Genomic DNA, 25,443 nt, shown 5'->3' on the forward strand with positions numbered 1-25,443 from the left:
ACCAGTTGGGTTAGAGCCAATGCCAACTTTTTCACGGTCATTTGACAAGCCTTCCCAGGCTTGCCAGAACCAAGAGCATCAGCGAAGTTTTTGGGTTTGTCAGATTTTGACTCCTGGATGTCACTCCGTACAGTTTGAATCAGTCTGTCTGACTTTTGATGCAACTCGTAAAATTGGCGATTCGCGTTTTCAATTCGGCTAACTGCTCGTCAAACTTGTTTGGACTCAGTTTTTCAAAGGTTTCGTTCCTTTAACTGGTATAGTCATTAAACACTTGGGGAAGATTTTCTTGAAGTTTGATTAAGATAGCAACACTCGAATTATGAGCAGTCGTCGTATCCAGTGCTCTCGTCATTTTATACGATGCTGTCCTTTGGAAAGCGTCATAGAATGACCTTCGGGACATTGAGGACGTCCAGGAAAAAGCCACGTCCCTGATACTAAGCTGTTCTCAGAACGAATACAAACACAGGCTGAGTCAGTTCTTCGGACTCAATCTCACTCTACCACGAGCTACACGTGCTTATGTTGAGCAGTTTTATCAAGAACAAATCGGCACTGGTCCGGGTTTGTAGAAATTCAAAAAACAAACACCAGAAGGGGGAAGTATACTGTGTACAAGACGAAAAATTGGACTTTGACTAGTCAACAGATCGGGAGCATAAACTTCTCGTGAACTTGCCCTAAATTCGTTACTACTAGTAGTAGTAGTTTACACGTAAGGTTTTTTTTCAGAAATGGATTTGTTGACGTACTCCGGTACGAACGGAGATTTTGGGAGCTCGTTTATAAATACTTATGCCTTTGATGAGACATACGGCTATGATGCAGACTATCCATCGCTCCCTTCTGTTCAGGCACAGTCATCCGTCTCTAGTTACTTGTTTTCTGACAAACAGGCAGAAATCTCAGTCCTATCCCCTCTAGCCCAGTGCAGACAAGAGAAAAATGATAGCAAGCCCAGCAGAAAAGAAAAATCATTAGAGTTGCTCTCGCAGCTGTTAGTGTCTTAGAGAATAGCCACAATAGTTTTGAAAGATTGAAGTCATTGGTTGAATTTGTTTAGGTTCACCTCTGACTACCCTATGTATCCGCACCCTGGTCAAGAAATATTGATCAACTTGGAGATTAAGTCTAAACAACTAAGTGAGTTCATTATCTCGATTTTTAGTTTAAACGTTATTCTTGCTCGAATTTTATTTATAGACGTTGAGAGACGGCGAGTGTATGACATTATCAACGTCCTTGAAAGCTTGGACATTGTAGCCAGAAAACAGAAAAACGAGTATATGTGGAAAGGACAAGCGACTTTGAAAACCACATTAGCTGAATTCAAAGTTAGTTCTGCTGCTTTCAAATCAATCAAATTCCCAGATTAGTTTTGTAAAGAATCACTACTACTATATTAAAGTAAAATATGCGCAAATATCAACGGACAATCGATTTAACAGGTTGCAGCGGATAGACACGGGGTAGCTACACAAATTGAGAAGGTTCGTCTATATGAAATGGCGAGAGAAAGTGGAGTCCAAAGCTTGGAGAAGATAGACGATTCCGTTGGTTATGCGGCACAATTCCTAGAACAGAGGAAGAAAACAAATATGCAAGCGAATCGCACAATATGCAAAGGTATCAGTTTGATTTTTTGAAGCTGAAATTGCCAAACTCAGACTTAAGTTTACCTACTGTCAAAAAAGGTAGAATTGATGACTTTGTTGGCAGTATTGCCCAGAATCTCAAGAACATTTTTCTAAATTTTTGGTCAATGTCACTAAATTCTTATGAATTCTTAGCATAAAATGTAATAATTTTGTTTTTAGCGGACAGGGTTTGGGAATAAATTTGAGTTGGTAGGTACCATTGTCATTGTATGAGTGCAGGTCCATGTGCTATCATGCTTCCCCGAAAGCTTTGAATTCGGTTAATTTAACGTCCAAAGTACTCTTTAACAATATGAATTTAAATTTGGATACTTCTGAAAATTCTGGGAATTGTTTAAAGTTCAAAAAAAGACAACTATGAACAAAAATAGATGGACGTTTGCTTGGCATCTGATTTGTAAACTATAGTACATTTTCCGTGTTATGCCCTCAACATTTTCAAAATCTGTTTGCCTGTTTTCATTATTTCACACTAACAAACATTTGCACTTTCGCAACGGATTGCAGTCACTATTTCCTGTGTCAAAATGGTTTTGTGGTATCTTGTCCTCTTTTAGTGTGCTTGCGTAGCCTTTTAACTTTGTAGTGTCTGAGTTTTCACCTAAAAATAATTGCATGATAGAGTATTCAAGTCACTGCTGCTTTTATAATACTTTTACCATTTAAGATTCTCCTCAGATTTCAATGTTTAGGTGAAAAGAAAGACAAGAGCTTAACACTGATGGCCAAAAAATTCGTGATGTTGCTTCTCTCTGCCAAGGTGAGATATGTTTTTGTGAAATGTGTCGTGTGTCTTTATTCAGAATTGCCGCTCATCTTTGTTCTGGATTATTCTTCCGCTCAATCAAGTTTCTTGGATACTAAAAGTGTTCTCAAAATTACACCAAAATTGGTTTCATTTTATTTCTAAGTCTTAGTAGTGGTCTTAGAGTACACATGAGAGTTCAAATTCATAATAACCGTACATTAAGGAAAGAACTGAGGGCTTTTGAAAAGCAGTTTTCGTTTGTTTTTTTTTTTTGGGTTAGTCCTTGCGCAGTTTTGTTGTTTTCATACTGCTTTTGTTTTGATAGAGTTCATAGTGTTTTTGTTTTAGGATCACTGTGTCACTTTGGATGTTGCTGCAAAAATTCTGACAGAAGAAGATCCAATGAAGTTGATTCGAAGTATGGCCAGAAATTCCAAATGTGTCAAGTCCTGTAAGTTTTTGACCTGTCCTTTTGCAATGAAAACTGAAGGCATTATATAACCTAATGCTTTTTTGCCGGCGTATAAGTGCAAGTAATATGCAACCATTAGGATGTGTGGAAGGGTAATTAAGGAATGGTTCGCTATCTTAGTTAAGAGCATTATTCTTTTGGAGGTAGCTTGTGAATTGTATTGCGAAATGATATTCAGAGCCAGCAATATTAATCGTTCTGTGGCTGTTTTCCGATTTGCTGATTTCGATCGAAAACAAAGGCGGCCATTATTGCTTTGAAACGTGCCACCAGCCCGCTTTTGTCCCAATTTTTTTTTCAGCTTTACTGGTGAGTTGTTTATTTATCTTAATATGGAGTATAATTCTTCACTCTTAATGTTAACATCTAAATTGTTGTTGCTCATGCGTAACCCTCCAATTGACCTACTTACCTTTTAGCCAACAGGTGAGCAATTTTAACTACGTAAAAAAACACATTTCATGAGAATTACCCTCGCAATAAGCAATAATAACTAGCTTTCCTTTTGATAGCCGCTGTTAGCCTCTCAACGGCTATTATTTAGGCGCTCTCCTTTTTACAATTCAAAGAATTTGAATTGCATTGGAGCGCTTTCTTTTTATGACTCGGAGAGGAGTATTGGTGGTTAATCGATGATTTTCTGGAGTGTTTAAAGCAGGATCTAAAAATCAATGCTTCTCGTGAAAACTAAGTGTTTAGGTCAAACGGCTGATCGAATTGAAGAAGAGAGAGTAATTTTTAGTTCATGCTGCGTATTTGAGAGAATGCGAGAAAAGTAGGTGTGAAAAATTTTTTGCTCAGCGAGCAAAACATTTTGTTCTAGTTCTGCTTTTCGGAAGCAGTTTTTTTTAGTTTTAACCTTATTTTTTTGGGTAAATAGGTCGTTCTAAACCATATTAACAAATAATTGTTTTTAGGGGCATCATTTGCCATCTTAGAGTTTTAAATGTAATCTTCTGCTCGTTTTTCTCCTTTTTCAAGATGTATCGCTTTTCATCACCTTTGTAATATCCTCCCTCATCCTCACATACCCCTATTGTAACGGCCCTATTTTCTTTTACGTCGTCGAATATTTTTTTACGTTAGTTCAGAGTTTGTTCAAAGTTTTGCGTTGGTCTTTTTGACTGCTGTTGGTTTTTTATTCTTCTCTCATTCTGTTAAAATTGCTCTTAAGCAGCAGCTGGTCAGAAAAGCAATCTAGAAGCAACAGAGTCAAGCGAAAAACCAAATCAAAAATGGAAACAATGTAAATCCGTGAAACTCAATTTTAGAAACCCGCTACCTGACATCTGTTTTTATATCTCTCAGTTACCATCTCTTGTGCTTATTGGTATTGATACTAGCCTCTGTATCACCTCATAAAAACAGTAGAATAACTAACCCGAAGCACATCATAATTCATATTAATTTTTTTGTACGAAAGTTAGTTTTGTCATTATTTTCCTTTCAATCACAATCGGGTTTGAGAATCAATGGCAGCTATTTTCCAGCAATCTGCCGGGTTCGTATTCTAACATTTGCAGTTATACGCAGAAATTGGGTATATAAGACATTTTCGAAAATTGTTTTTGGACTCGTGAATAATTGCTAAGAATATTTTACATTTTCTTCTCTTATTTGTTTCCTCTTTTTTCAAATGGATTGATATAATGAAGTAAACAAAAGTTTGCTAGTTTAGTTAGTTATTGGTTAAGGGGTATTTAAATACTACCTCAAGTCGATTCCGGAATCCTACCGCTATGTTTTTTCAAAGATCTGTTCACACATTTTTTTGTCGAATTGGAATGATGATTTTGGTCACGCCGACACAGGAAGTTGAGCGAAAAAGAGTGGCTTTGTTGCGTTAATTTTTTAAGCTTTCATTTTGAATTAGAGTGATAAAATGCTGTTTGAACTAAAATTCGCTAGTGGTTTTTTGTTCACATGCGGCATTTTGACTTTAATTTTTACAATTTTTTTATCGGATTTTTTTTTCTAAATGGTTTTTCCAATCCATTCATAGTCCATTCTAGGCCTAGTTTTTTGTTTGAACCAAATTTCCAGTTCTTGCTAGTGGTTTTTTTTGTTCACAAGCGGCATTTTGACATTGATTTTTTTTATTCATTGTTTTTCTGTTTTTTAATGAATTTTAAAGTCTTTCGCGCATTGAATCACGCAATGTGGTGATTACGGTCAATGTCAAGAGGAGCAAAAGAGACGGGATAAACCGATAAAGCCCGGTCAATAGGTCATAGTGTATTAGGTTATCAAAATTCATTAGAGCAATTTGTAGCTGCCATTATGATTAAGCTTATTAGCTTTCAGTTTAGAAGCTGAATTAAGTATGGTTTTAGAATCTAACTGAGGCTGCGCACCGATTAAGAACACTTTTTGAAACTGAGATAAAAAGTGGTAATTTTATCTCCTTTTTTCTTTTTCAATCCCGATGTGCGTTAACGGCGGCTCTTTTCTTGCAATCTGTCGGCTTTGTTTTGAAACACGTTGCTATATAACCACAGCCAAATTTGCCCAGCCTCAGTGGCCCATCGGAATTGATCTAAATCTTTCAATAGCGATCAAATTATAGCGACCGAACATAATTAAGTCGAAGCTTGTAATTAGTTATACAATACTGATTTCTATTACTTCCACGTGGTCTTGATGAAGTGTCGGCCAGCGCGCGTGTTTTGTAATTCGAATGTCGCCTTTACTGCGATGCTATTTTGTTCGAAGCTCAAGGAATGAGGCAACGACGTATATTCGTGTGAGAGCCGTTATTAATTGCTCTCGACCGAAGATTGTAGCAATTATATTTGTCCTGCTCTTTTTAATGCGATTCTTCGAAAACTAGATAAACACGTAACGACCGGAGGGCAATAAGTTCTCTTCTAGCTTTTCGTTTTACTGTACTCTAAGTATGCGATTCAACGAAACTATTTTTGAGACATAAATAAGTTCATGATGCGAAGGGCGTTTTTAGAATTTAACTCCCAAAATTCTTAAGACATTGACGGGAGGATTTTATGTCAGTAACGATTTTTATTTTAGATATCGAGAAAGGATCGTGTGAACCGAAGCATTTTCGTAAGTAGAAAGTCTTACAAGTCATTATTGTTCTCCCTTTCATTCCATAAATTTTTCTCTGTTTAACTGTTTCAGCAAAAATCAGAAGACTATATGACATTGCAAACGTGTTGACTAGCTTGAATTTGATTTGCAAGGAGAAGCAGACGGAACGTGGCACTAAAAAGACTATCTACAGATGGATGTCATTTCAACCTGACCAGCTTATGCTGGGTACGTAATATAAAGTTTTATCTTTAACTTTTTATCTTTTACTCAATTATATTAACTATTAAGTCGGAAAGATTTTTGGTTAGCTGAAGAAAATATTAGGTGCAATTTTGATCTGTTGTCGTTTTGCCTTGTTTGACGTTTTCGGCAGTCTTTGTATTCCACATTTTTTAGTGATATTCTGTAGTTTTTTGTTGAAGTTGGTAAAGGGTCTTTGTGGGCTTTTAAATTGATTAGTGCTAATTTTGAGTTTTTAATTGCTCTTGAGCGAAGTTCATTGCAATTATTGTAAAGGTGTGTGTCTTTTTCATGCAAAATTTTTGCTTGACAATTATGACTTTTTAGTGACTTTTACGCTCTTGACTTTTTGCTTTTCGCGTAATCTAAAATTCTCAATCACAATTTCAAGCAGCTTAACTCAATTGGCGGCAATTTAATACTAAAAGTCAAATGAAAAGAGTGCCGCAACTGGTGCCATTTTTTACTTTAAATCTTAATAGTGGTATATGTTAACCTCTAATGTGGTTATTTGAAGCCAGCTATTGAACTTTTTAGTCCCATTTAGGCTCACTCCTTAATTTTGTTTCTTGATTTTTGATGAACTTTTTAATCTTTTTGTTACCATTTATCGACAAACGTTGTTTTTTCATGAGTTTGATTTTAGAAATCGTCATTTCGATAATTTCGTGCTTTTCTTGGTTTTCACTCTATGTTACTTTGTTTTTTTAATAACGAATTGCGTGTAGTTTATTCAGTAAAAGGTAATTGTATTGTAAGGTGTGCTGCAAAAAGCTGTTTTGCTGTCGGAACTCGCGATGAAATTGTTATCAGATTTAGATTGTCTGATGTTTTTCTTTTTGATATTTCTTGAAAGTGATTAGCATAAAAAGAGGAAGTTTCGTTTTTTGACTGGAGCTGAAGTGAATACCTACTTGAGTGAGTTCCGGAGGCTTCCTGCTATGTTTTTTGCTTTGTCGTATGATGCTGTTTCGTTTTGTTCACAAGCAAAGCTGAATAGTCATTTACACGCGTGACGTGTTTCTCTCTCTCTCTCTCTCTCTCTCTCTCTACGACAAATGCTTAGTTCGTGATTAAGTGACTAACCGTTTTCAACAAAATTACGTTTGCACTTTAAAAACATGCAAAAACATTTCAAAGCACTTTAAAAACATTTCAAAGCACTTTAAAAACATTTCAAAGCACTTTAAAAACATTTCAAACACGTTTGAAATATAAATAGCTCGAATATTGTGATGGTAAAACAATGAATGTGGCATTTTTACGAATTACGACGGTAACAGAATCTTAGCAAAGAATTGAAAAGAATTTTGTCTTAGGTACGGAGATGCAGCCGAAAACACGAAACATATTTGGTTCTCCTCAGGAAATCATTTATCAAAAGTGATTGTTTTTATGGCTGCAGGTGCTTGTAAGATAGACGTAGATATTGAAAGTTACTTTTTTTTACTCGAAACATGATATAGAAGTAAAAGCCGCGTGTTTGAAAAATGTTAAGGTTAATCTTATGAACAAATACAAAAACCAAGAGGGCTTGTTTCTATGTATTGTTCTGAAGAGAGAGAGAGAGAGAGATAGATAGATAGAGAGAGAGAGAGAGCGAGCGAGCGAGAGCGAGAGCGAGTTAGAAAGCAGAAAAGTCTTCAAAAATGTTGCTCAGTTACAGAAAACTTTTATGCATGTGCACTTTTTCACTACTGTTTCTCGTTTTTATTTTGTTTTTTCTCTGGTTTTGATCACCGGTGTTTCTCAAATACGCCAATGAGAAATTGATGTCTGCCAACGAGAAATTGATGTCTGAAGAAGTTGGTCAGAAAAATTGACCATTCAGTTTTGCTTGTGAACAAATTTAAAACGAAAGAGCGTCATAAACAACACCCTTTAATTTTTTTTCGATCTCCACTTGGACATTTTTCTACAAAACAGAGGCTCCCCAACACACCAATATACGAAGATGGCAAGAACCTCAGCTCAGATATGGAGAAAGCCAGTTTTGCATGCAGAAGCTATGCTGCAACAAGTCGTTATCTCGTTCGCAGAGAAGACACAAAGAGGGCGTACGAGGTTATCAGAGATGCCGTAAAGGATAACGAGGACAGAGTTAACGCCCCTTTTAGTCTTCCGGAGCTGAAACAGGTCCTACGTGATGCTGAAGCACCTCGGAGAAGCCGGTCAGCAATTCCTACTCTATCTTATAAACCGTAGCTGGGAGGAGAGCCGAGTCTGCTCCACGTGGAGGACAGCACTCATCGTCCCAATTCTCAAGAAGAAGAAACCTTCCGATAGGATCAAGTCATACAGACCAGTGTCCCTCCTATCCTGTGTGAGCAAATGCATGGAGACAATGGTACAGTGGAGAATCAGCGACTGGGCCTGGCGAAACAAGATAGTTCCCAACGAACAGGCCGGCTTCCAACCAAAGAGATCAACCACTGATGTCATTGCCAATATAGTGCAAAGCGCCATGGATGCACTACAAGAAAAGAAACGAACCCTGCTAGTAGCTGTTGACTTCCGAGCAGCTTTCGACCGAGTATGGAGAAACGGACTTCTGCTTGATCTCGCGCTCTTGGGTTTGAGAGGCAGATGTCTGAGATGGCTCAGAGCGTGGTTGTCTGACAGACGAGCGGCAGTTCGATGGAACGAAGAGAAGAGCAAGCCAAAGCTGTTCGCGCAGGGCATGCCTCAGGGGAGCCCCCTTTCGCCTCTTCTCTATTGCTTGTCCACTTCGAGTCTCCCCGAAGCTATAAAATCTTCAGCTCCGGAAGTCATGGTCAACCAGTTTGCAGACGACCTGACCCTGCAAGTCACTGGAAGGAAGCCCGAAGATGCAGCGACTGGGATGCAGAAAGCACTGGATTCGGTAACGGAGTGGTCGAGAAAGAACTATGTAGAAATAGCAGTGGACAAAACGGCCGCAATGGTTATTAGCGTGGACCCCAGAGAGACAGCTGGCAAAGTAACTCCAGATCTGAAGATGCTCAACGAAAGCGTCCCATACGAAAAGAAGACGAAGATTCTCGGAGTGGAAATCGACAGCCAACTACGTTTCACGGACCACGCGAGCGCTGCCAAAAAGAATCTGACGAGGAGGATTCAGATACTCAGAGCACTGACTGGGAGAGACTGGGGTCTAAAGGCAACCGATCTGAGACGCCTCTACAGAAGTTACATAAGACCCGGAGGAGCCTACGCCTTCGAAGTATGGGGAATGTTTCTATCGGCTGCGCAAACCGAAAAACTGGAAACGTGCAACAACCAAGCAGCAAGAGTAATAGTCGGTGCCCCAAGAGGATCCCCATCAGTTCAAACATGTGCAGAAGCCGAGCTAAACAGTCTGACACAGGACGGAGAGGACAAGGCAGCAAAACTCCTCGACAAGTGTCAAAAAGCTCCCGACGATCACCCCCTCAAACAGGTTGCGGACAAGGAAGTGCCCAGAAGGCTTCGCGCCAGGGGCGACGCACGGTGGCGGACAGACTGGAGATCGAGAGCCATGGATCGCCTAAGCATTTGCAAACCAGGAAGAGAGATACGGGAAGACATCAACATGCAAAGAGAAGAAAGAAGACTGGACGACTATAACAAGCGTGTCCCGCCAGACCACCCTCATAGACGCCTAACCGCTGGACAGCCGCTGAAGGTCAAGGAAAACAGAACCAGAGCACAAGAAGTTGATCTGCATTGCCTACGACTGAACCGAGCGCCTTTTCTGCAAGCTACAAGAGCTAGACATGGAAGAGCCGAAACTGCGACTTGTCCACACTGCGGACTAGAAGATGAGGACACAGAACACTGGCTGCTACGCTGTCCTAACTGGAAGAATCAACGAAAGAAGATGGGCATATCACAAGACCCCACAGTAATCCAAAACGAACCCGAGAAAGTCACCGAATTTGTAGCTGTCGCGGCTCAACAGCCCCCCAATCAATGACGGGGATCACACACACACACACACACATTTTTCTACTTCTAAGTTCTATTCAGTTTTGACATTTTTCGTCAGTTTCGTGTTTTAGACGATATTTGATGGTTTAGACGATATTCGATGTTTTTGACGATTTTCAGAAAACGATTTATACATTCATTTTAGTTTTTACCCTCAACGAGAGTATCAGATGGGAGGTTTTGTCAAGGGAATTGGATTAAATCAAGTCAAATATGTGACTGTTTTTCATCGTTTTCTACAGTTGTCTGCATAATTTTTCTAATTTTTTTGAAATAATTTTGTTTATACCTAGAAATGAGTTTTCGAGATGAGTTACCTGAAGGTTTTTTAAGCTTTTTTCCAGATAGATTGTTTTTGTTTCTTGTAACCAAATTTTCTTTTTTTTGTGTTCCTGGTTGTTTTATGTCATGTGCCAGGTTTTTTTAAGTTTCACCAGGTTTTTTTAAGTTTCTTCTTTGAGGCATCTCAACTTAGGCAATTTTTTTGGGGGTAAAGTTATATTTTTGATTCCTTGTTTTCTGGTTTTTCTCGGTAGGTTTTATTTCAGCATATTTGTCTATGGTAAACATTAAGCTATCTAACAAAAAGATGTTTGTCTATCTTTTCTCCGAGATTAAATACGTTAAAGAATTAGCAGGGAACAACATAATTATGTGAGTAGCTTGTGTTCGGAGCCATTTTGTTGCTGAAATTCAATTCCGAGTCGTCCAGCTGTTTTTTTGTTATGTAATGTTCATTCTTGTTTTTTTAACTCCGCTAAATCCAAAGAAGTAGTTTTATTGATCTTTTTGTACACGCGGCAATTGCACTAACTGTTTTTTTTCACGATTTTTTGGATCGGATTTTCTAAATAGTTTTCCCAATCCATTCTTTTTCATTCTTTGCCTAGTTTTTTTGTTTGAACCAAATTTCTTTCGCTAGTGGTTTTTTATTCTAATGCGGCAATTTGGCCTTAATTTTTGTTTAATAGCCGCCCTCATCTTCTCAGCCGGCTATTATATCGTTTAATTTTTTAATTTAAACGATTGGTTTAATTTTTTATAAGATTGTTTATTACATTTTTTGCTCCAAAACTATTGTCACTTATACCAAATTTCTGAGTATTTGTATATGCAAATTACTGATACTGAGTTTGTTTAAAATGTATATCTAAAATCCAACTTCAGCAGCCGGTAGATATATTTACGCTTGGTTTTAATCAGTCATGTTTTGTTTAGAAATGTCTACCCTTCGTCCTTTCTCGCCGCTGGAAATCTCTGGGGGAGACAGTCGAAAGTCATTCACTAGTTTTGGAGTAAGTCATTACAAAATAATATTGCCTACACATAATTGGGCCTAGCTCGCATACTTGCGAGCGCCACTCAGACCTGCCATTTACAGAACAGTCTTCCTCACATTCAGGATTGAAAAAAATTTTTTTCAAGATTTGTTCACAGCTTTTTACTTTTGAAGTAGTTAGACTTGTGATTTTAGTCACGCTGGTGTAGTAAAGAGAACGAAAAAGAGAGTAGTTTTAAAGCGTGGATTTTTTCAATCTACTTTTAAAATGGAGTGAGAAATAGATGTGACAATTTTTTTTGGATTTTCAGAATTTTAGGCGCGGCATTTGACTTCTGCTTTCATACGAATGCTATTAAAGGCGATACATGTTTATTTTCTCTCGAACGAGAAGCAATCATTGTAAACGTGTGTTTCTTTTTATGCAAATTTTTTACTTGACCGTTTTGCGCTTTTCTTCTAGAATAATCGTTGACTTCTCAAGTGAATTTTTCATGCACATCATCTTGATTTTTGTCATTTCAATCCCAATCGGTTTTATTTTCTTTAACACGGAAAACGTGGCTGTTTTTCAGCATTACCAGATAGTATGATTCCAATACGAAAACTTTTTGCGTTTTCAAAATCTCAGAGTGAGTTTCCTCTTTCAATTGGTGGGGATTTTTTATTGATTTATTTTTCATTTTATTATGATTTCTCAGTGACTAAGTTTTTCAAAAGATTTTTGGACTGTTAATGAATTCAATTCTGATATTTTTCTCTTTGCATCAATTCAATTGTTTTTCATAAATTTTAAATAATTACGACGATTGAGAGAAAGTTTATTCCCATGCAAACATTTTGTTTTGACCTCAATACAGTTTATTTTGGTCCCTGAATTCAATTTTTGCTGGGTAGTTTTCTTCGTTCAACTAATTTATGTAAATTGAAAAGAAGTATTCTTTCCCACATGCTTGATAGTATGATAATTCCTTGGAAATTTCGGACCCTTCGGTTTGCTGCTGGATTATTTCATCAAGATTTTCACGACCATATGACGTCACGCTCACTTCAAATCTGCTCATACGTCATTCATACAATTTCAATTTAATAGCATGAGTGACGTCACTTTTCGTTCTTAATTGAGCGAGGTTTTTCATTCGCGTGATTGTTTTGGGTCGCGCTTGCCTCACTCTCAAAAACTTTCCTCAAACACAGATAAATTTTGCTTACTACAATTGAAGTAGATAAATTCAATTAGTACATGTTACTTTGATTGAAGTTTAACTGAGGAAAATGATTAGCTCATAATTAATATTTCTTCTAATTTAATTTATTACATCAATAGTAAAGAAAAATAATTTTTTATTATCATTTTCGAAACGGCAAGTCTACAAAGCTATCGCAACTATTTTTTGGCAGTCTGCGAGCTCTGTCTTTACCGTATTCTGTCCAGTGTATATCATTTTACGAATTACCTTTTATTTGTGATTAATAGCCGCACAGCGTTAGCTGGGGCTATTATTGGCCTTCTCTTGGTTTTTTATTTCGTCGTCGCGATTTTTCTTACGACCATATGACGTCACAACCACTTCAAATCTGCTTTTTGTTCATTCGTTCATGCAATTTCAACTGAAGTGCGTGCGTGACGTCATTTTTTGCTCTTAGTGGAGCGAGTTTTTTTGTTCATTTGCGTGATTAAATTTTTGGTTGACTCAAAAATTGACTTACCTCACTTTCAAAAATGACTTCCTTACTTTGAAAATGACTTTTATTTACTTTAATTCACAGAGATAAGGTCAAATGGGTGTGTGTCACTCTAAATGAAGGTTATTTTAGAGCTGCTAATAGAGGCAGCAAAAAATTAAACAGCTTTTTAATCAAAGAATTTTAAGTAGCTTTCTGAACCCAATTTAGCCCGCTACTTTTTACTAAATTTAAAGAAAGTGGAACGATTTTTCTGTAACAGTTTTTCTGTTTTTCTCTAACAGAGTAAAGAGTAACCACCCATAAGGTCAATCTTAGATGTCAGTTACTCAAACTTTAATTGAATTAGTCTAAGTTATTAGGTCTGATGCTTATTGGTATTGATGCTGGTCCCTTTATCCTCTCATTAAGCAGGAGTGGCCTAACTACCAAGTCCAATCAAAGCCCGTCTTTTTGATATTTTCTGTAAAAAAAATGTTCCAATGCTTGTTTACTCAAGGACTGCGTCTTCTATGCCGGCTATTATAACGCTCCTATTTTTACGACTGGAAAAGGAGTATTTTGATCACTAATTTTTTAGAGTGTAATTCATACAGGATTAAAAGTCATTGCAGCTTGTAAAAGCGAAGTGTTTAGGTCAGACCGTTGAACGAATTGAGCAGAGAGAATAGAGAGTGGTTTTCTGTTCATATATTTTTTGAGAGAGAAAGGGAGAAAGAGCGAGTGAGCGAGAAAGTAAGTGCAAAATTTTTTTTTTTGAGTTTTGAGTTGATTGATATATGTTTCTGTTGTTTTTCTTGAAGAAAATTGAGTAAATTTTTTTGCCGAATATACTCCTTTTTAAAGTTTTTCTTCCTGTTTCTCCGGATTTTAAGCTTAAAATATCTATTCTATAGACGTTGCTCCTATGACACTTGAAGACTAGACATGCCTTTTTCACTAAAATTAGTTATAAGTTTTTAATTGCTCTCAAACGAAGTTTGTAGCAATTATATTAGTCCTGTCTGTTTTTTAAAGCGATTTTTTGCTTGACCGAATTTTTGTCTAACGCTTTTGACTTTTTCCTCAAAAATGAGATGAACAGGTAGCGCACAGAGGGTATTAAGTGCTCTCAGAGCCTTTCAGCTCTTTTTCAGTTCAAACTGTTTTGGAGACTTATACTTATGGTGTGAAGGGCGATTCTTAAAGGTTGAAGACACCCCCACTGTTGACCCCCGCCCCACTATAACCCCACCCCCCCCCCCACCGCACTGTTGCCCACCCCTCCCCATCAGCCCGCCTGTGCACCCCCCCCCCCCCCCTCGTGCCTACGTTCGAACAATTGATCGCTAAAAACGCGCAATTTTATAGTAATTTTCACAATTTTTTCATGCTTGTTGAAAATCTTTGTCTTTTTTGTTCATTCAGCCCTAGGTGTCACGAAACCTTCTCTAGGTTTTTATAATAGGTCGCTGCATAGTTTCTAGTTGTAATGGAATGGTTTCAACATTTCTACATCACGAATTTTAGCATTTTGTAGACAAAATGTGCAAATTTTTCGGTTTTTTTACTTTTATTTTCCATTATTCTTGTCTTTCCGGACGCAGAGGCCAGAATGCGTCCTTAAGGGTTTGATAATAAGTTTAAATTTAATTTGATAATAAAAAATTTAATTTGCCATGGAACGTTCATTTTAATTTGCCATGGAACGTATTTCAAATATTTAATATCACAAATTTCAGCAATTTTTCTGTATCCTCTTATTAAAAACAGGTGTGTCTACTTACGAAATCAAGTCAAAATAAGTAAAAAATTTTTCGTATTTTTTCCATTTCTTTGAATCTGATCCTGGGCTATGGGGATCAATAATGGCTATTTTCCGGTTCCCTGCTTGGTATGTCTCAAATAGTAAAGAAACCGGTTTAGCTATTTTCTGGCGTTACGCAGCATATGTTTGTTTCTTGTAGCCAGACAATGTTTTTGAGGCTATTTGCGACTGTATCATTGGTCCGTCCTATCTTTTGCCATAATAATAGATATTTTTAAAGCCTTCGATTCATTAACGTACGACAAGTTTTTTTTAAAATTGAAAGACTATGGACCCTCAGCAAAAGAAATTAAGTATTTTGAATACTTTCGGCTGGGAAAAGACACTATTTTCTGTTGAATTAAATTGAGTAGCTATAAACCGTGGTAATCATCAAGGATTTTTAAGGATCCCTTACCGGTTTCCACATAGCAGTTTAAATTAAATCGAACCGACAACTAAACTGCGGATTAATATTGATTCATGGGAACACTTATTGGAGAGATCGCGAGAGTATATTACCTGCGGAGCTGTTAATCACCCAAATGAGTATTTCGGAAGTTCCGAAATACTTCCGTGTGATGGTAAATTTTATTAGATTGAAAACGTTCTAGCTTGAAAAACTCTTGCAGTGTATATTTATTAATTGCTCTCAAACGAAGTTTGTAGCAATTATATTAGTCCCCTGTTGGTCTTTTTTTAATGCGATTTTTCGCTTGACCGATTTTTTGTCTGACGCTTTTGACTTTCCGTCCTCAAAAACGGGATAAACAGGAACCGCCCAGCGGACATAAGTGCTCTTAGAGCCTTTCAGCTCTGTTTCAGCTCAGACTGTTGTGGAGACTTATACTTATGGTGTGAAGGGTGGTTCTTAGAGGTTGAAGACACCCCCACTGTTGACCCCCACCACTATTCCCCCACCACGCTGTTGCCCGCCCCCACCCCACTGTCGCCCACCCCCACCCCGCTTCCTCCCTATCAGCCCCCGGTGCAACCCCCCCTGGCTACCGACGAACAACCGATCGCTAAAAACACGCAATTTTATACTAATTTTCAATTTTTTTTTAAACTTTTAAAAATTTTTGTCAATTTTCAATTTTATCAACCCTAATTAATAGCCGCCCTCATCTTCTCTGCGGGCTATTATAGCGCTCCTATTTTTTACAATTCAAAGAATTTGAGTTGTATTGGGGCGCTGTCTTTTTTTAAGATCTGTTCACACATTTTCATGATTTTTGAAGTCAAATTGGGGAGTAGTGATTTTGGCCACGCCGAAACAGGAAATGGGGCGAAAAAGCGAGTGGTTTTGCGGCGTGAATTTTTTGCTCTAATTTCAAAGTAGAGTGAGAAAACGGTGTTTGAACAAAAATTCGGTTTCTCGGTAGTGGTGCGGCAATTTCACTCTGATTTTTACTGTTTTTTCGATTTTTTGGATCGGATTTATTTCTAAATGGTTTTCCCAATCCATTCACAGCTCATTCTAGACCTATTTTTTTGTTTGAATTAATTTTTCATTTCTCGCTAGTGGTTTTTTTGGTTCACATGCGGCAAATTTTTCAGTTTTTTTTACTTTTATTTTCCATTATTCTTGTCTTTCCGGACGCAGAGGCCAGAAAGCGTCCTTAAGGGTTTGATAATAAGTTACTGAAAAAATTTAATTTGAAATGGAACGTTCATATTAATTTGCCATGGAACGTATTTCAATTTTGTTTTATGAAAAATTTTTCGCGATTTTTTTTAATGAGACTTGCATTTTTTTTCAAGTTCTTTGAAATTTTTTGCCATTTTTTTTAAATTTCGGCAACCTCAAGAGCCAAGGAACCTCCTCTAGGGTTTGATAGTACGTTACTGTATAAGTTCTAGATGTAATGGAATGTTTTTCAAGATTTTGACATCAGAAATTTTAGCTTTTTTGACAAATTTTGCAGTTTTTTTTATATCTTTTTTCATCGTTCAAGTTTTTCCAGACCCAGAGACCAGAAAACCTTAAGAACTTGATAAGACACTGAAAAATTTTAATTGACCATGGAATGGTCTTAAACTTTTTAATATCACAAATTTCAGCAATTTTTCGATAAAAACTGCAAGTTTTTTTGAAATTTTTTGTCGGTTTTAGGTTCCTCCAGCCTCAAGAGCCAAGGAACCTCCTCTAGGCTTTGACATTAGGTTACTGTGTAGTTTCTAAATGAAATGGGATTTTTTTTTCAAGATTTCAACACCCATTTTTTTTTACAAAACTTGCATTTTTTCCATTTTTTGACATTTATTGTCATTATTCAGGTTTTTCAGCCTTATTGAAAATATCCTATGGGGTTTGATAATAAGTTACTGAAAAATATTTTTTGGCCATTGATTTTTCAACTTTTATCACAAATTTTGCCTTTTTTTGGAGTTTTTTGGTCATTTTTTAGGTTTCTCCAGCCCCAAGAGCCACATAACCTTCTCTAGGGTTTGATTATAGGTTACTGCATAGCTTCTACATGTGATGGAATGTTTTTCAAGATTTTAATATCAGCAATTTTTAAAAAAAATGTTCGCAATTTTTTCAAGTTTTTGAATTTTTTCAAACATTTTTTCCGCCACCAGTGTCCTAGGGACCTCCTCCGAGGTTTGATGATAAGCTGTCGCGTAGTCGCTAGAGTTAATGGAACTGTTATCAATACTTTAAAGACTCCAGCTTTAGCAACTTTTTGATAAAATTTAATTTTTACATTTTCAAATTTTCGAAAAATTATTTTCATGGTCCAAGTTTATGGATTTTTTATGAGCCAGTGAAACTATTTAAAGCGTGAAATAGGGATGCTAGATAGTCTCTTGAGACAATGAAATGGTTTGGAAGATTTTAAAATGTTGAATTTTAGCAAGATTTTGTTAAAATTTGCACTTTCAAAATTTTTGAATGTTTTTGTCTTTTTCTGAGTTTAACGATCATTACTGGCCAACCAAGCTTTTCAAGTCTTGCAGATGGGTTACTTGACATAACTCCAGAGGGGAAAATTAGTTTTGAACATTTTCACTGCGATTTCTGAAAGCTTCTCTGTTTAATTTTCCAATTTCTTGCAAATTTTTTAAATATCAGTTCTTTAATTGATTAATAGAGGCCCTCATCTTCTCAGCCGGATATTATAGCGCTCCTATTTTTTTTACTTCGTCGAATAAAAAAATGTTTCGCCTTACCTCATTTTGCCGCTTTTTCAACATTTTGCGTGATATCTTTTTGACTTCTCTAGGCTAGTTTCTCTCTTCTCTCATTCTGCTAAAAGTGATTTTGAATATCAGTTGCTCAGCAAAGCAATTCAAAATGAACAGAGTCAGTATAAAAATTGACGTCAGAAGTAGAAACGTGATAAACCCATAAAGCCCAATTTTTGAACCCGCTATTTGAACATCGTTCCTATAAGTCTTAGTTACCATCTCTAATGCTTATTGGTATTGATAGTAGCCCCTGTAGCCTCTCTCTAAGAAAAAGAAGTACGTTATGTTCAACTACGAAATGCCATCAAAATAAATCGGACTTAAAAAATGTTTTTGTACAGAAATCTTTTTTTTTCAATATCTTCTATTCTTTCAATCCCAATCATGCTTATTGGAATCAACGGCGGCTATTTTCCGGCAATCTGCCGGGTATGTTTTATTTACTAACCAGGCTAGAAAACTGAGTCGAATCAAGCTAACGCTAGCCTCACTAAACCGTGGCTAGCTACTGACGAAGTCAACCGCTCGCCGGTTGTTTGAGAGCAATTCGCCCGACGTTAGTCGGTTATGTTTATTACTGCAAACAATTAAAATTACGTAAAGAACAGAAAAATTCAAAATTGTAGAAAATGTAAAACTTGAAAAGATTTTTCAAACTGCAAAATGTATTAAAACAGCATCTAACAGTACAATTTAAATTTTTATTAGTGAAAATTTTTAATGGGCTTTTAGAAAGTTATTTTAAAGCTTGAACATTTTTGGTGTAGTATATCAAATAATAATTTTAAATTCAATTTTCGGCTCTTCAAATTTGAAGTCATGTTTGAGCATCCCAGTAGTGATAATTAAGCAGAGCTTTGTTTGCCGCTCTTTTACTTTTTCGACTATGCAAAGGTTGTTTTGGAAGAATTAGGTTACTGTGTTGTGACATTATTAGCTTTTTGGTTTCACTAGATTCGTTTGTGCCCCCTTTCCCCAGCTCAGTGGGTTCATGTTATTTTCAACCCCCAGACGCACGTGCCATATCTTGACATCATTTATTTGCTATGTTGTGGCACGTTTTTTGTATCAGGGGGGGTGAATAACTTACGGGGGGCAGAAACAGAAAAAAAATCCGATTTGTCTTTGCTAAAGAGTATCGAAGCAAGCGAGTTTTATTTTTGAAAGGTTTTGAAAAACGTTTTTTTTTGCCATCTGGAACGCCCAAATTTTTCCAAATTTTTAGTTACAAGTTTCGTTTCCCACATTTTTAATCTTTATTGTCTCTGCTCAATCCTTAAGCATCTTGTTATGGTTATAACTGGGTCGATTTTTTTTTTGTTTTCTCGAGTACTTTTTGATGATGGAAGACATTGACGCCCAAAAATTCGAATTGAATTATGCCTTTAAGGTAATTTTTTACTGAGTTTTAGCTTTTTTTCCATAGTTTTAGGGCGTTTGTCTTTATTTTTGATCTCGGTTCTCACTTTCGAATATTGATGATATTAAAATGTCAGGTTGGAGTAGCGATTAATGACCGCCCTCATCTTCTCAGCCGGCCATTATAATGGGCTTATTTTTGCGACTCGAGGAGGCGTATTGGTGCTGCGTCTTTTTTGATCAGTAAATTTGCTGGAGAATATTTAAAACAGTAAATAAAATACGCTAAATCAGTGTGTTGGTCAAATTGCTGAATAAAAATTTGAGCTGTTTTTGGCATTTCGCCATGTTGGACACCTTTTTGTGAGCAGATTTTGTTTTCTTCAACTTTTATAGCCTTTTGAGGAGTTCTCTATTGTTATAGTTGTTTTTTTACCTTTCGATTTGTTTGATATAAATTTCGAGTTGTTTTTAATAAAAAATAATTTTCAGCAAATTTTGTCCAATTTTTGTTAAGGTCTTTGCCTATTTCTTCTGATTTTGTTTCTCGTCATTACCTTCCCTCGAACGAAATTTTAAAACAATTATTGTAAATATGTTGGTCTTCGTTATGCAAAATTGCTTATCCGTTTTGACTTTTGGAGTGATTGTTACACCCTTGACCTTTCGTTTTGCGCGATCTAAACTTCTCTCATTCACAAGTATCAGCAGCTGAACTTAGTGGCGGCTGTGCACATAAAAGTCGAAAAATGAAAAGCGCTGAAATTGCTGTAATTTCCAATTTTAGTGGTTATAGTGGTGTATAATAACCTTTTTTGACCGCTTTGAAGCCCACTTACAGGAGAAACTGACCTCGAGGTCTTTTGCCAATAGTTGCTTTCATGTTGAAATTGTGAAGAAGTTTTTTTAAATGCTTAAGCAGTTTGTTGTCAGATATTTTCCATTATTATTTTTCCCGTTACTGCTTCAAAATGATTAGTTAACTTAGGTAGAAGGCTCATTATGTCAGCTAGGGTGGTCATTTTTCTGCTTCAGAGCCGTTTTTGGAATGATTCCAGTTATGTTTTTCTACTTCGCCTAACAAAATATCTTCCATTGCACCATAGTTCACAGCATGTTGAACACTTGCGTAAAATGTTTTTGACTTCTCTAGGCTAGATTTGCTTTCCTCTCGATCTGATCAAAGTGCTTTTAAACAGAACTTGCTCAGTGAAGGAATCTAGAATTTACTGTCATTATCGATAAACGAAATCAAAAATAGGAGGGGATAAATGCATAAAGCCTAATTTTTTATCCCTGTACTTGAGCCCTGCTCTTATAAGTCGTGATTGCCATCTCTAATGTTTATTGGTATTGATACTAGCCCATATATGCTCTCTTTAAGCGATAAGAGTTTGTCTAACTGCAAAATGAATTTTTCATTTTTTGTTGTTTCAATACCAATCGGGATCACGGGAATAAATGGTGGTTATTTTCCATCAATCTGCTGGATATGTTTTTAGTCTCGCTGGAGTAGTGAAAGAATCGAAAAGCAAGAAGTTTCAAAATTTTTCTAAACTGCTTTTGAATTGAAAGTTTTAAAAAGGTGTTTCACACATATTGGTTTTTTGATAATTTTTTTTACTTGCTCGATTTTGAGTTCTGTTTAATTGCTCTCAGGCGAAATTTGTAGATATATTAGTCATGCGGTCTCTTTGCAACTCAAAGAAGAATAATTATTTTCTATAACTTTTCACGACTCAAGGAGGAGTCGATATTTAACAGGTTTTTAATTGTTTTCAAACAAAGTTTGTAGCAATTTTATTAGTTCAGTGGTTTTATGCAATTTTTCTGTTGACCTATTTTTCGTCTGACCCTTTGAACTGTCTTCAAAAATGGGATAAACAGGTAAAGCCCGGAGGGCAGCAAGTGGCTCTCTCAGAGCCTTGCGCCTGACTAGTCTCTAAGTATGCATCTATTTTGAGGAGACAATTACAAGGTGTGAAGGGCGGGTCTTAATAGTTGACCCCGCCCCCCAGTCACCCCGATCTCAAACATTTCTTGTCCATCCACCTGGCTATTTGCACCCCCTCCCGTCCAGCCCTCATAACCCTTCCCCCACCCCTTGATTGTCCCTGCAACGCTTGAACCCCCCGTCCCTCCTATCTACAGACACCCCCCATCTGTCTACGTGCCCCTCACCTCCGTAACTACCTCACTGCCTACCTACTTCCTCCTTAGCTACCTACCCCGATCATATGCCCCCCCCCCCTTAACCACATCCTTAAACTAAGAATTTTCTCTATTTTTTCTAAGAACTATAGTTTTATTAGGCAATTGTTTTTGTTTTACTTTTCCTTTCTCTTCGATATTTCTTATTTAGGTAAAGTTAGTTGTTTCTGGTTTTCTGCCCCTGCTATCTTTTTTAACAATTTCTTACGTGACTGATTTTTTGTCTGACCTTTTTAAATTTTCATGCCCAAAACGGGATAAACAGGTACCGCCCGGAGAGCATTAAAGCCTTACGACTCAACTAGTCTGTATGCGATTCATCGAAACATATGCATTACGAAACATTAAAGCCTTACGACTGAACTAGTTTGTATGCGAATCATCGAAACAGCTTGGTTAAAACATAAGTTCATGCTGTGAAGAGCGGCTCTTAATCGTATGAGTTTGACTCCTCACCCTTCGTTCTTTGCGCACTAACTGTTTAAATGTTATCTATGCGTTCTAATGGGACAAAATTGGACAAATAGTCAAAGACTGAATCTTATGCGTTTTAGGATTTTGATGCCATTTGTTTAAAAAAATGTTTAGTGAATTTTCACACAACCCTGTCTCTCTTTGGCTGTGTGAGAGCAATTCTATTGAATTCTGTTTGTTACGTTTAGAACTTTGGATACGAGCCTGAGGTGTCCACATATAAGCCGCGACCAGAACCATCTTTTGAGCGAAAACCGAGTGTTTCCTCGCTTGATAAATTCAGAGCGTTCATCAAGACTCCAGGATTCGACAATTTTAAGCCCTCAAAGCGACCGCTTATGATCAAGAAAGTTTCGAAGCAAGATGTTACCTTTTGCTTGTTGCCGGGAAGCAGCTATACATACCCAAATATGTCACTGCCGAATGGATTTAAGTTAAACCTTAAAAAATTGTCGCTTTTCGAAAAAGAAACTGATAGATCGCGACTTCGAGCGCTTGAAAAAAAGAGCTGCAACAACTTGGAACAATTTGCTGACTCTCCGAGTACTGGAAAACTTGACATGGAAGGCAATGAACAAAAACCGGAGAATACTGCTGACGAAAAAATTGCGGGGTGTTGGAAAGAAATGCGCGTTACTTTTCCGAAAGTTCTGGCGGTTAATGGTCAGTTTGATGTGGAGAATTGTCAGGATAGTGTGCGATCTCCTGGCTATTTCTCGAACAATGAAGAAGATGATGAATTGGACAATTTTGACGATATGGTAGTACCTCTTGATTTGGAAACGATGCCTTACAACTCAAGTTTATCTGACTCAGATCGAGACAAGATGATTCTCGATACAGTTAACAGTATCAACAATACATCGGAAGATTGTAGAGATCTGAGCTCTTACTTATTTTCCGTAAATGGAAACAATGGGCCCGTTAGTCCTTTGACAGCATTTCCTATGACGATTCCCAGCTCTACGGACGAACTGGTTAGACCAATTGGAATTACTTGGGCGCCTAACGCTACCATGGAACCCAAAATGTGCTTGGACCAGTGGGTGAATTACAGTGAGTTTGAGCCGCCCCCGAAACGCGTCGCCCTATCACCCGTTACAAACATTACTTCGCAAAACTTCACGATTCCCCCTGTTGACCAGAGTTTTATGCAACCACCGTCGGCAGGTTCCTCGACTTGGATGCATGGAGGTACTCCGGGTATCTCGGAATCAATGGACACTCTGACCCCAGCACCATATCAAAGCGATTTGTTCCCGAACGCGACAGATTTATCGTTTCAAGGCTCAAATCAAACTTCATTTTGTAATGAAATGGGGGCTGCCTCTAAAATGGGATCATGCCCGACACCTTCCGGCTATGAGCAACCGTCACCAGTTTCCTTTTATCATCCTTCTACTCAGGACAACGCTATCAATTTGTCACAGCACCCCATGTCGCCGGCTTCCAATTCCTATAACCCATCAAATTGTGGAGCCGATGAATTCATTAATAGTTTACCGTCATTTAGTGCCGCTATGTACGGTTACTCAAATGCACTGACCGATAATCAAATCTCAGCTGCCGAAAATAACTTCAACCAAAGCTTGATTGCGGAAGCATCCAGTCACGATCATCAGCGATTCGACTATTCAACCACTGCACAAATTTCAGGTCAACTTGATGTCTCGCGTTTTAGTTACGAGATGAGCCGAATGCACGAACGATCACTAACTGACCAACTGAACTCAAATTGCGCATATCAAGTTTCTGCTTCATCGACCCCGACTCTGAATGTTGAAGGTAATAGACCTTATGCGCAGGTGTTTGACAGTGCTTTAGTCGCTCGTGCGGCCGCTTTATGCAATTCGCAACATACATTAGCTCTCGACATTGCCCAAAACGCTTACAGTTTTCCCGGTCCGCAAGAACTGTGTTCAGCTCCACTCTCTAATATAGCATCGGAGGCATCATTTGCAAGTGCTAATGCTGACGTAAGCATGTTTCATGGCTAATGGCTGTCAGAGAGATGGCCTCGAAAAATTGCTAAGTGACTCTAATATTGGGAGTAATGTTCTAAAGAGTTCGTAGAATTACATGGCGCTCTTTCCAACTCTGAGCATTCATTCGTTGTAGAGTCTACACTATTTGTAGAGTGCTCTACACCGTTTGAGAAACTAGTACCTTTTTGTTCCGACCCCTCTTGAGGGGGGGGGGGAGGAACTATATACTCAAATGGTTTTTTTTTTGTTCAGTCAATTTTGGCCGATCGATATATTCACCGTAGAGAGTTGAGACTGGTATCATTAGAAAGCTAGTCCAGCGTAGAATATGGAATTAAAGAGATTTTTTTTATTTTCGTTTTTTACAGGGAGTTATCGAGGTTTAAACTTTTGAGAAAATAGAGTGAATTCCGTTGATTTTATTCACATTTTTCGGAATTTCAGAAAAATTTCGCCAATTTTGCAAAAATTTGTTAGAATTTTTTTAAGAAAGTCTTGTTGATTTTATTTTTAAGGACAGAAAATATTGTCGGCTATTTCTATTTAATTTCTTTGTCAAAAAATCTGGCTAAATATTCCAAAATCCAGACTTTTTCATCAAAAACAGCACGAAATAAGTTTTTCAGTCCAATTTGATTAAAATTGCAGGTAGTGCACACCCAAACACCACTATCACAATCTCTGTAGATTCCAATGGGGGCAATTTCTACTTCAACTTCCTTTGAGAGTGCTCTGTAATCAAAACTTTGCCGTTTTTGCTAACTTTTCTCGTTGATTATCAAAAACGCATCATTTCTTTTTGATTTTTTAACTAACAGAATATCTATATCTGTGACATTCGAAAAGATAGGTCTTCTGAATGGACAAACAGCATTAGCAGGACTGGTTTTGGACCATTCTTGGACTGTTACAATCCAAACATATTTTGGATTGTAATCAGTCGGTCTTTTTTATAAAAAAAAATTGATCTTTTTTATGTTAATTAAATAACAGAACATTTCAAATCAAAGCTTACTAGTGATAGGTCCAATTGGCTTCCTAATTAGCTCCAAATTAATGTATCTAATTTGTTACTTGAAAGCTTATGGTCGTTTGGACTTTTAAAAATATTTGATTTTTAAATAAAAACTGGCTTATTGAACTTTGCCTCCATTTTTTTTCTTACTTTACCAATTTGCTGCTTAGTGTCAACAATGAAAGCATGCGTATTCTTTCTACTTAATTCAAATTCAATCAATATTGAGGTTTTACGCCTCAAGTTCTGTTTTTCTGGCTTTGATACTACTAGATTTTACATTTTTTTTAATTTTTAGCTTTTTGCGCATTTTTCATGTCTTCTATTTTTGTC

At 37.2% G+C, this 25,443-nt stretch overlaps 1 protein-coding gene across 1 annotated transcript; it reads left to right on the forward strand.

The window, feature by feature from the left end:
• Positions 1-692: 692 nt before the first annotated feature.
• LOC142350249 (uncharacterized) lies at positions 693-24,302 on the forward strand. Its single transcript, XM_075402025.1, has 10 exons — positions 693-1,000; positions 1,067-1,146; positions 1,207-1,337; positions 1,452-1,629; positions 2,354-2,421; positions 2,758-2,860; positions 5,909-5,944; positions 6,020-6,157; positions 11,339-11,415; positions 22,299-24,302. Exons 1-10 carry the CDS (start codon positions 738-740, stop codon positions 24,105-24,107), a joined length of 2,883 nt encoding a protein of 960 aa, XP_075258140.1. The 5' UTR covers positions 693-737; the 3' UTR covers positions 24,108-24,302.
• The last annotated feature ends 1,141 nt before the right edge of the window (positions 24,303-25,443 follow it).

This window comes from Convolutriloba macropyga, chromosome 12 (genome assembly GCF_964194025.1).
Source record: "Convolutriloba macropyga chromosome 12, txConMacr16.3, whole genome shotgun sequence".
Classification (NCBI taxonomy): Eukaryota; Metazoa; Xenacoelomorpha; order Acoela; family Convolutidae; genus Convolutriloba; species Convolutriloba macropyga.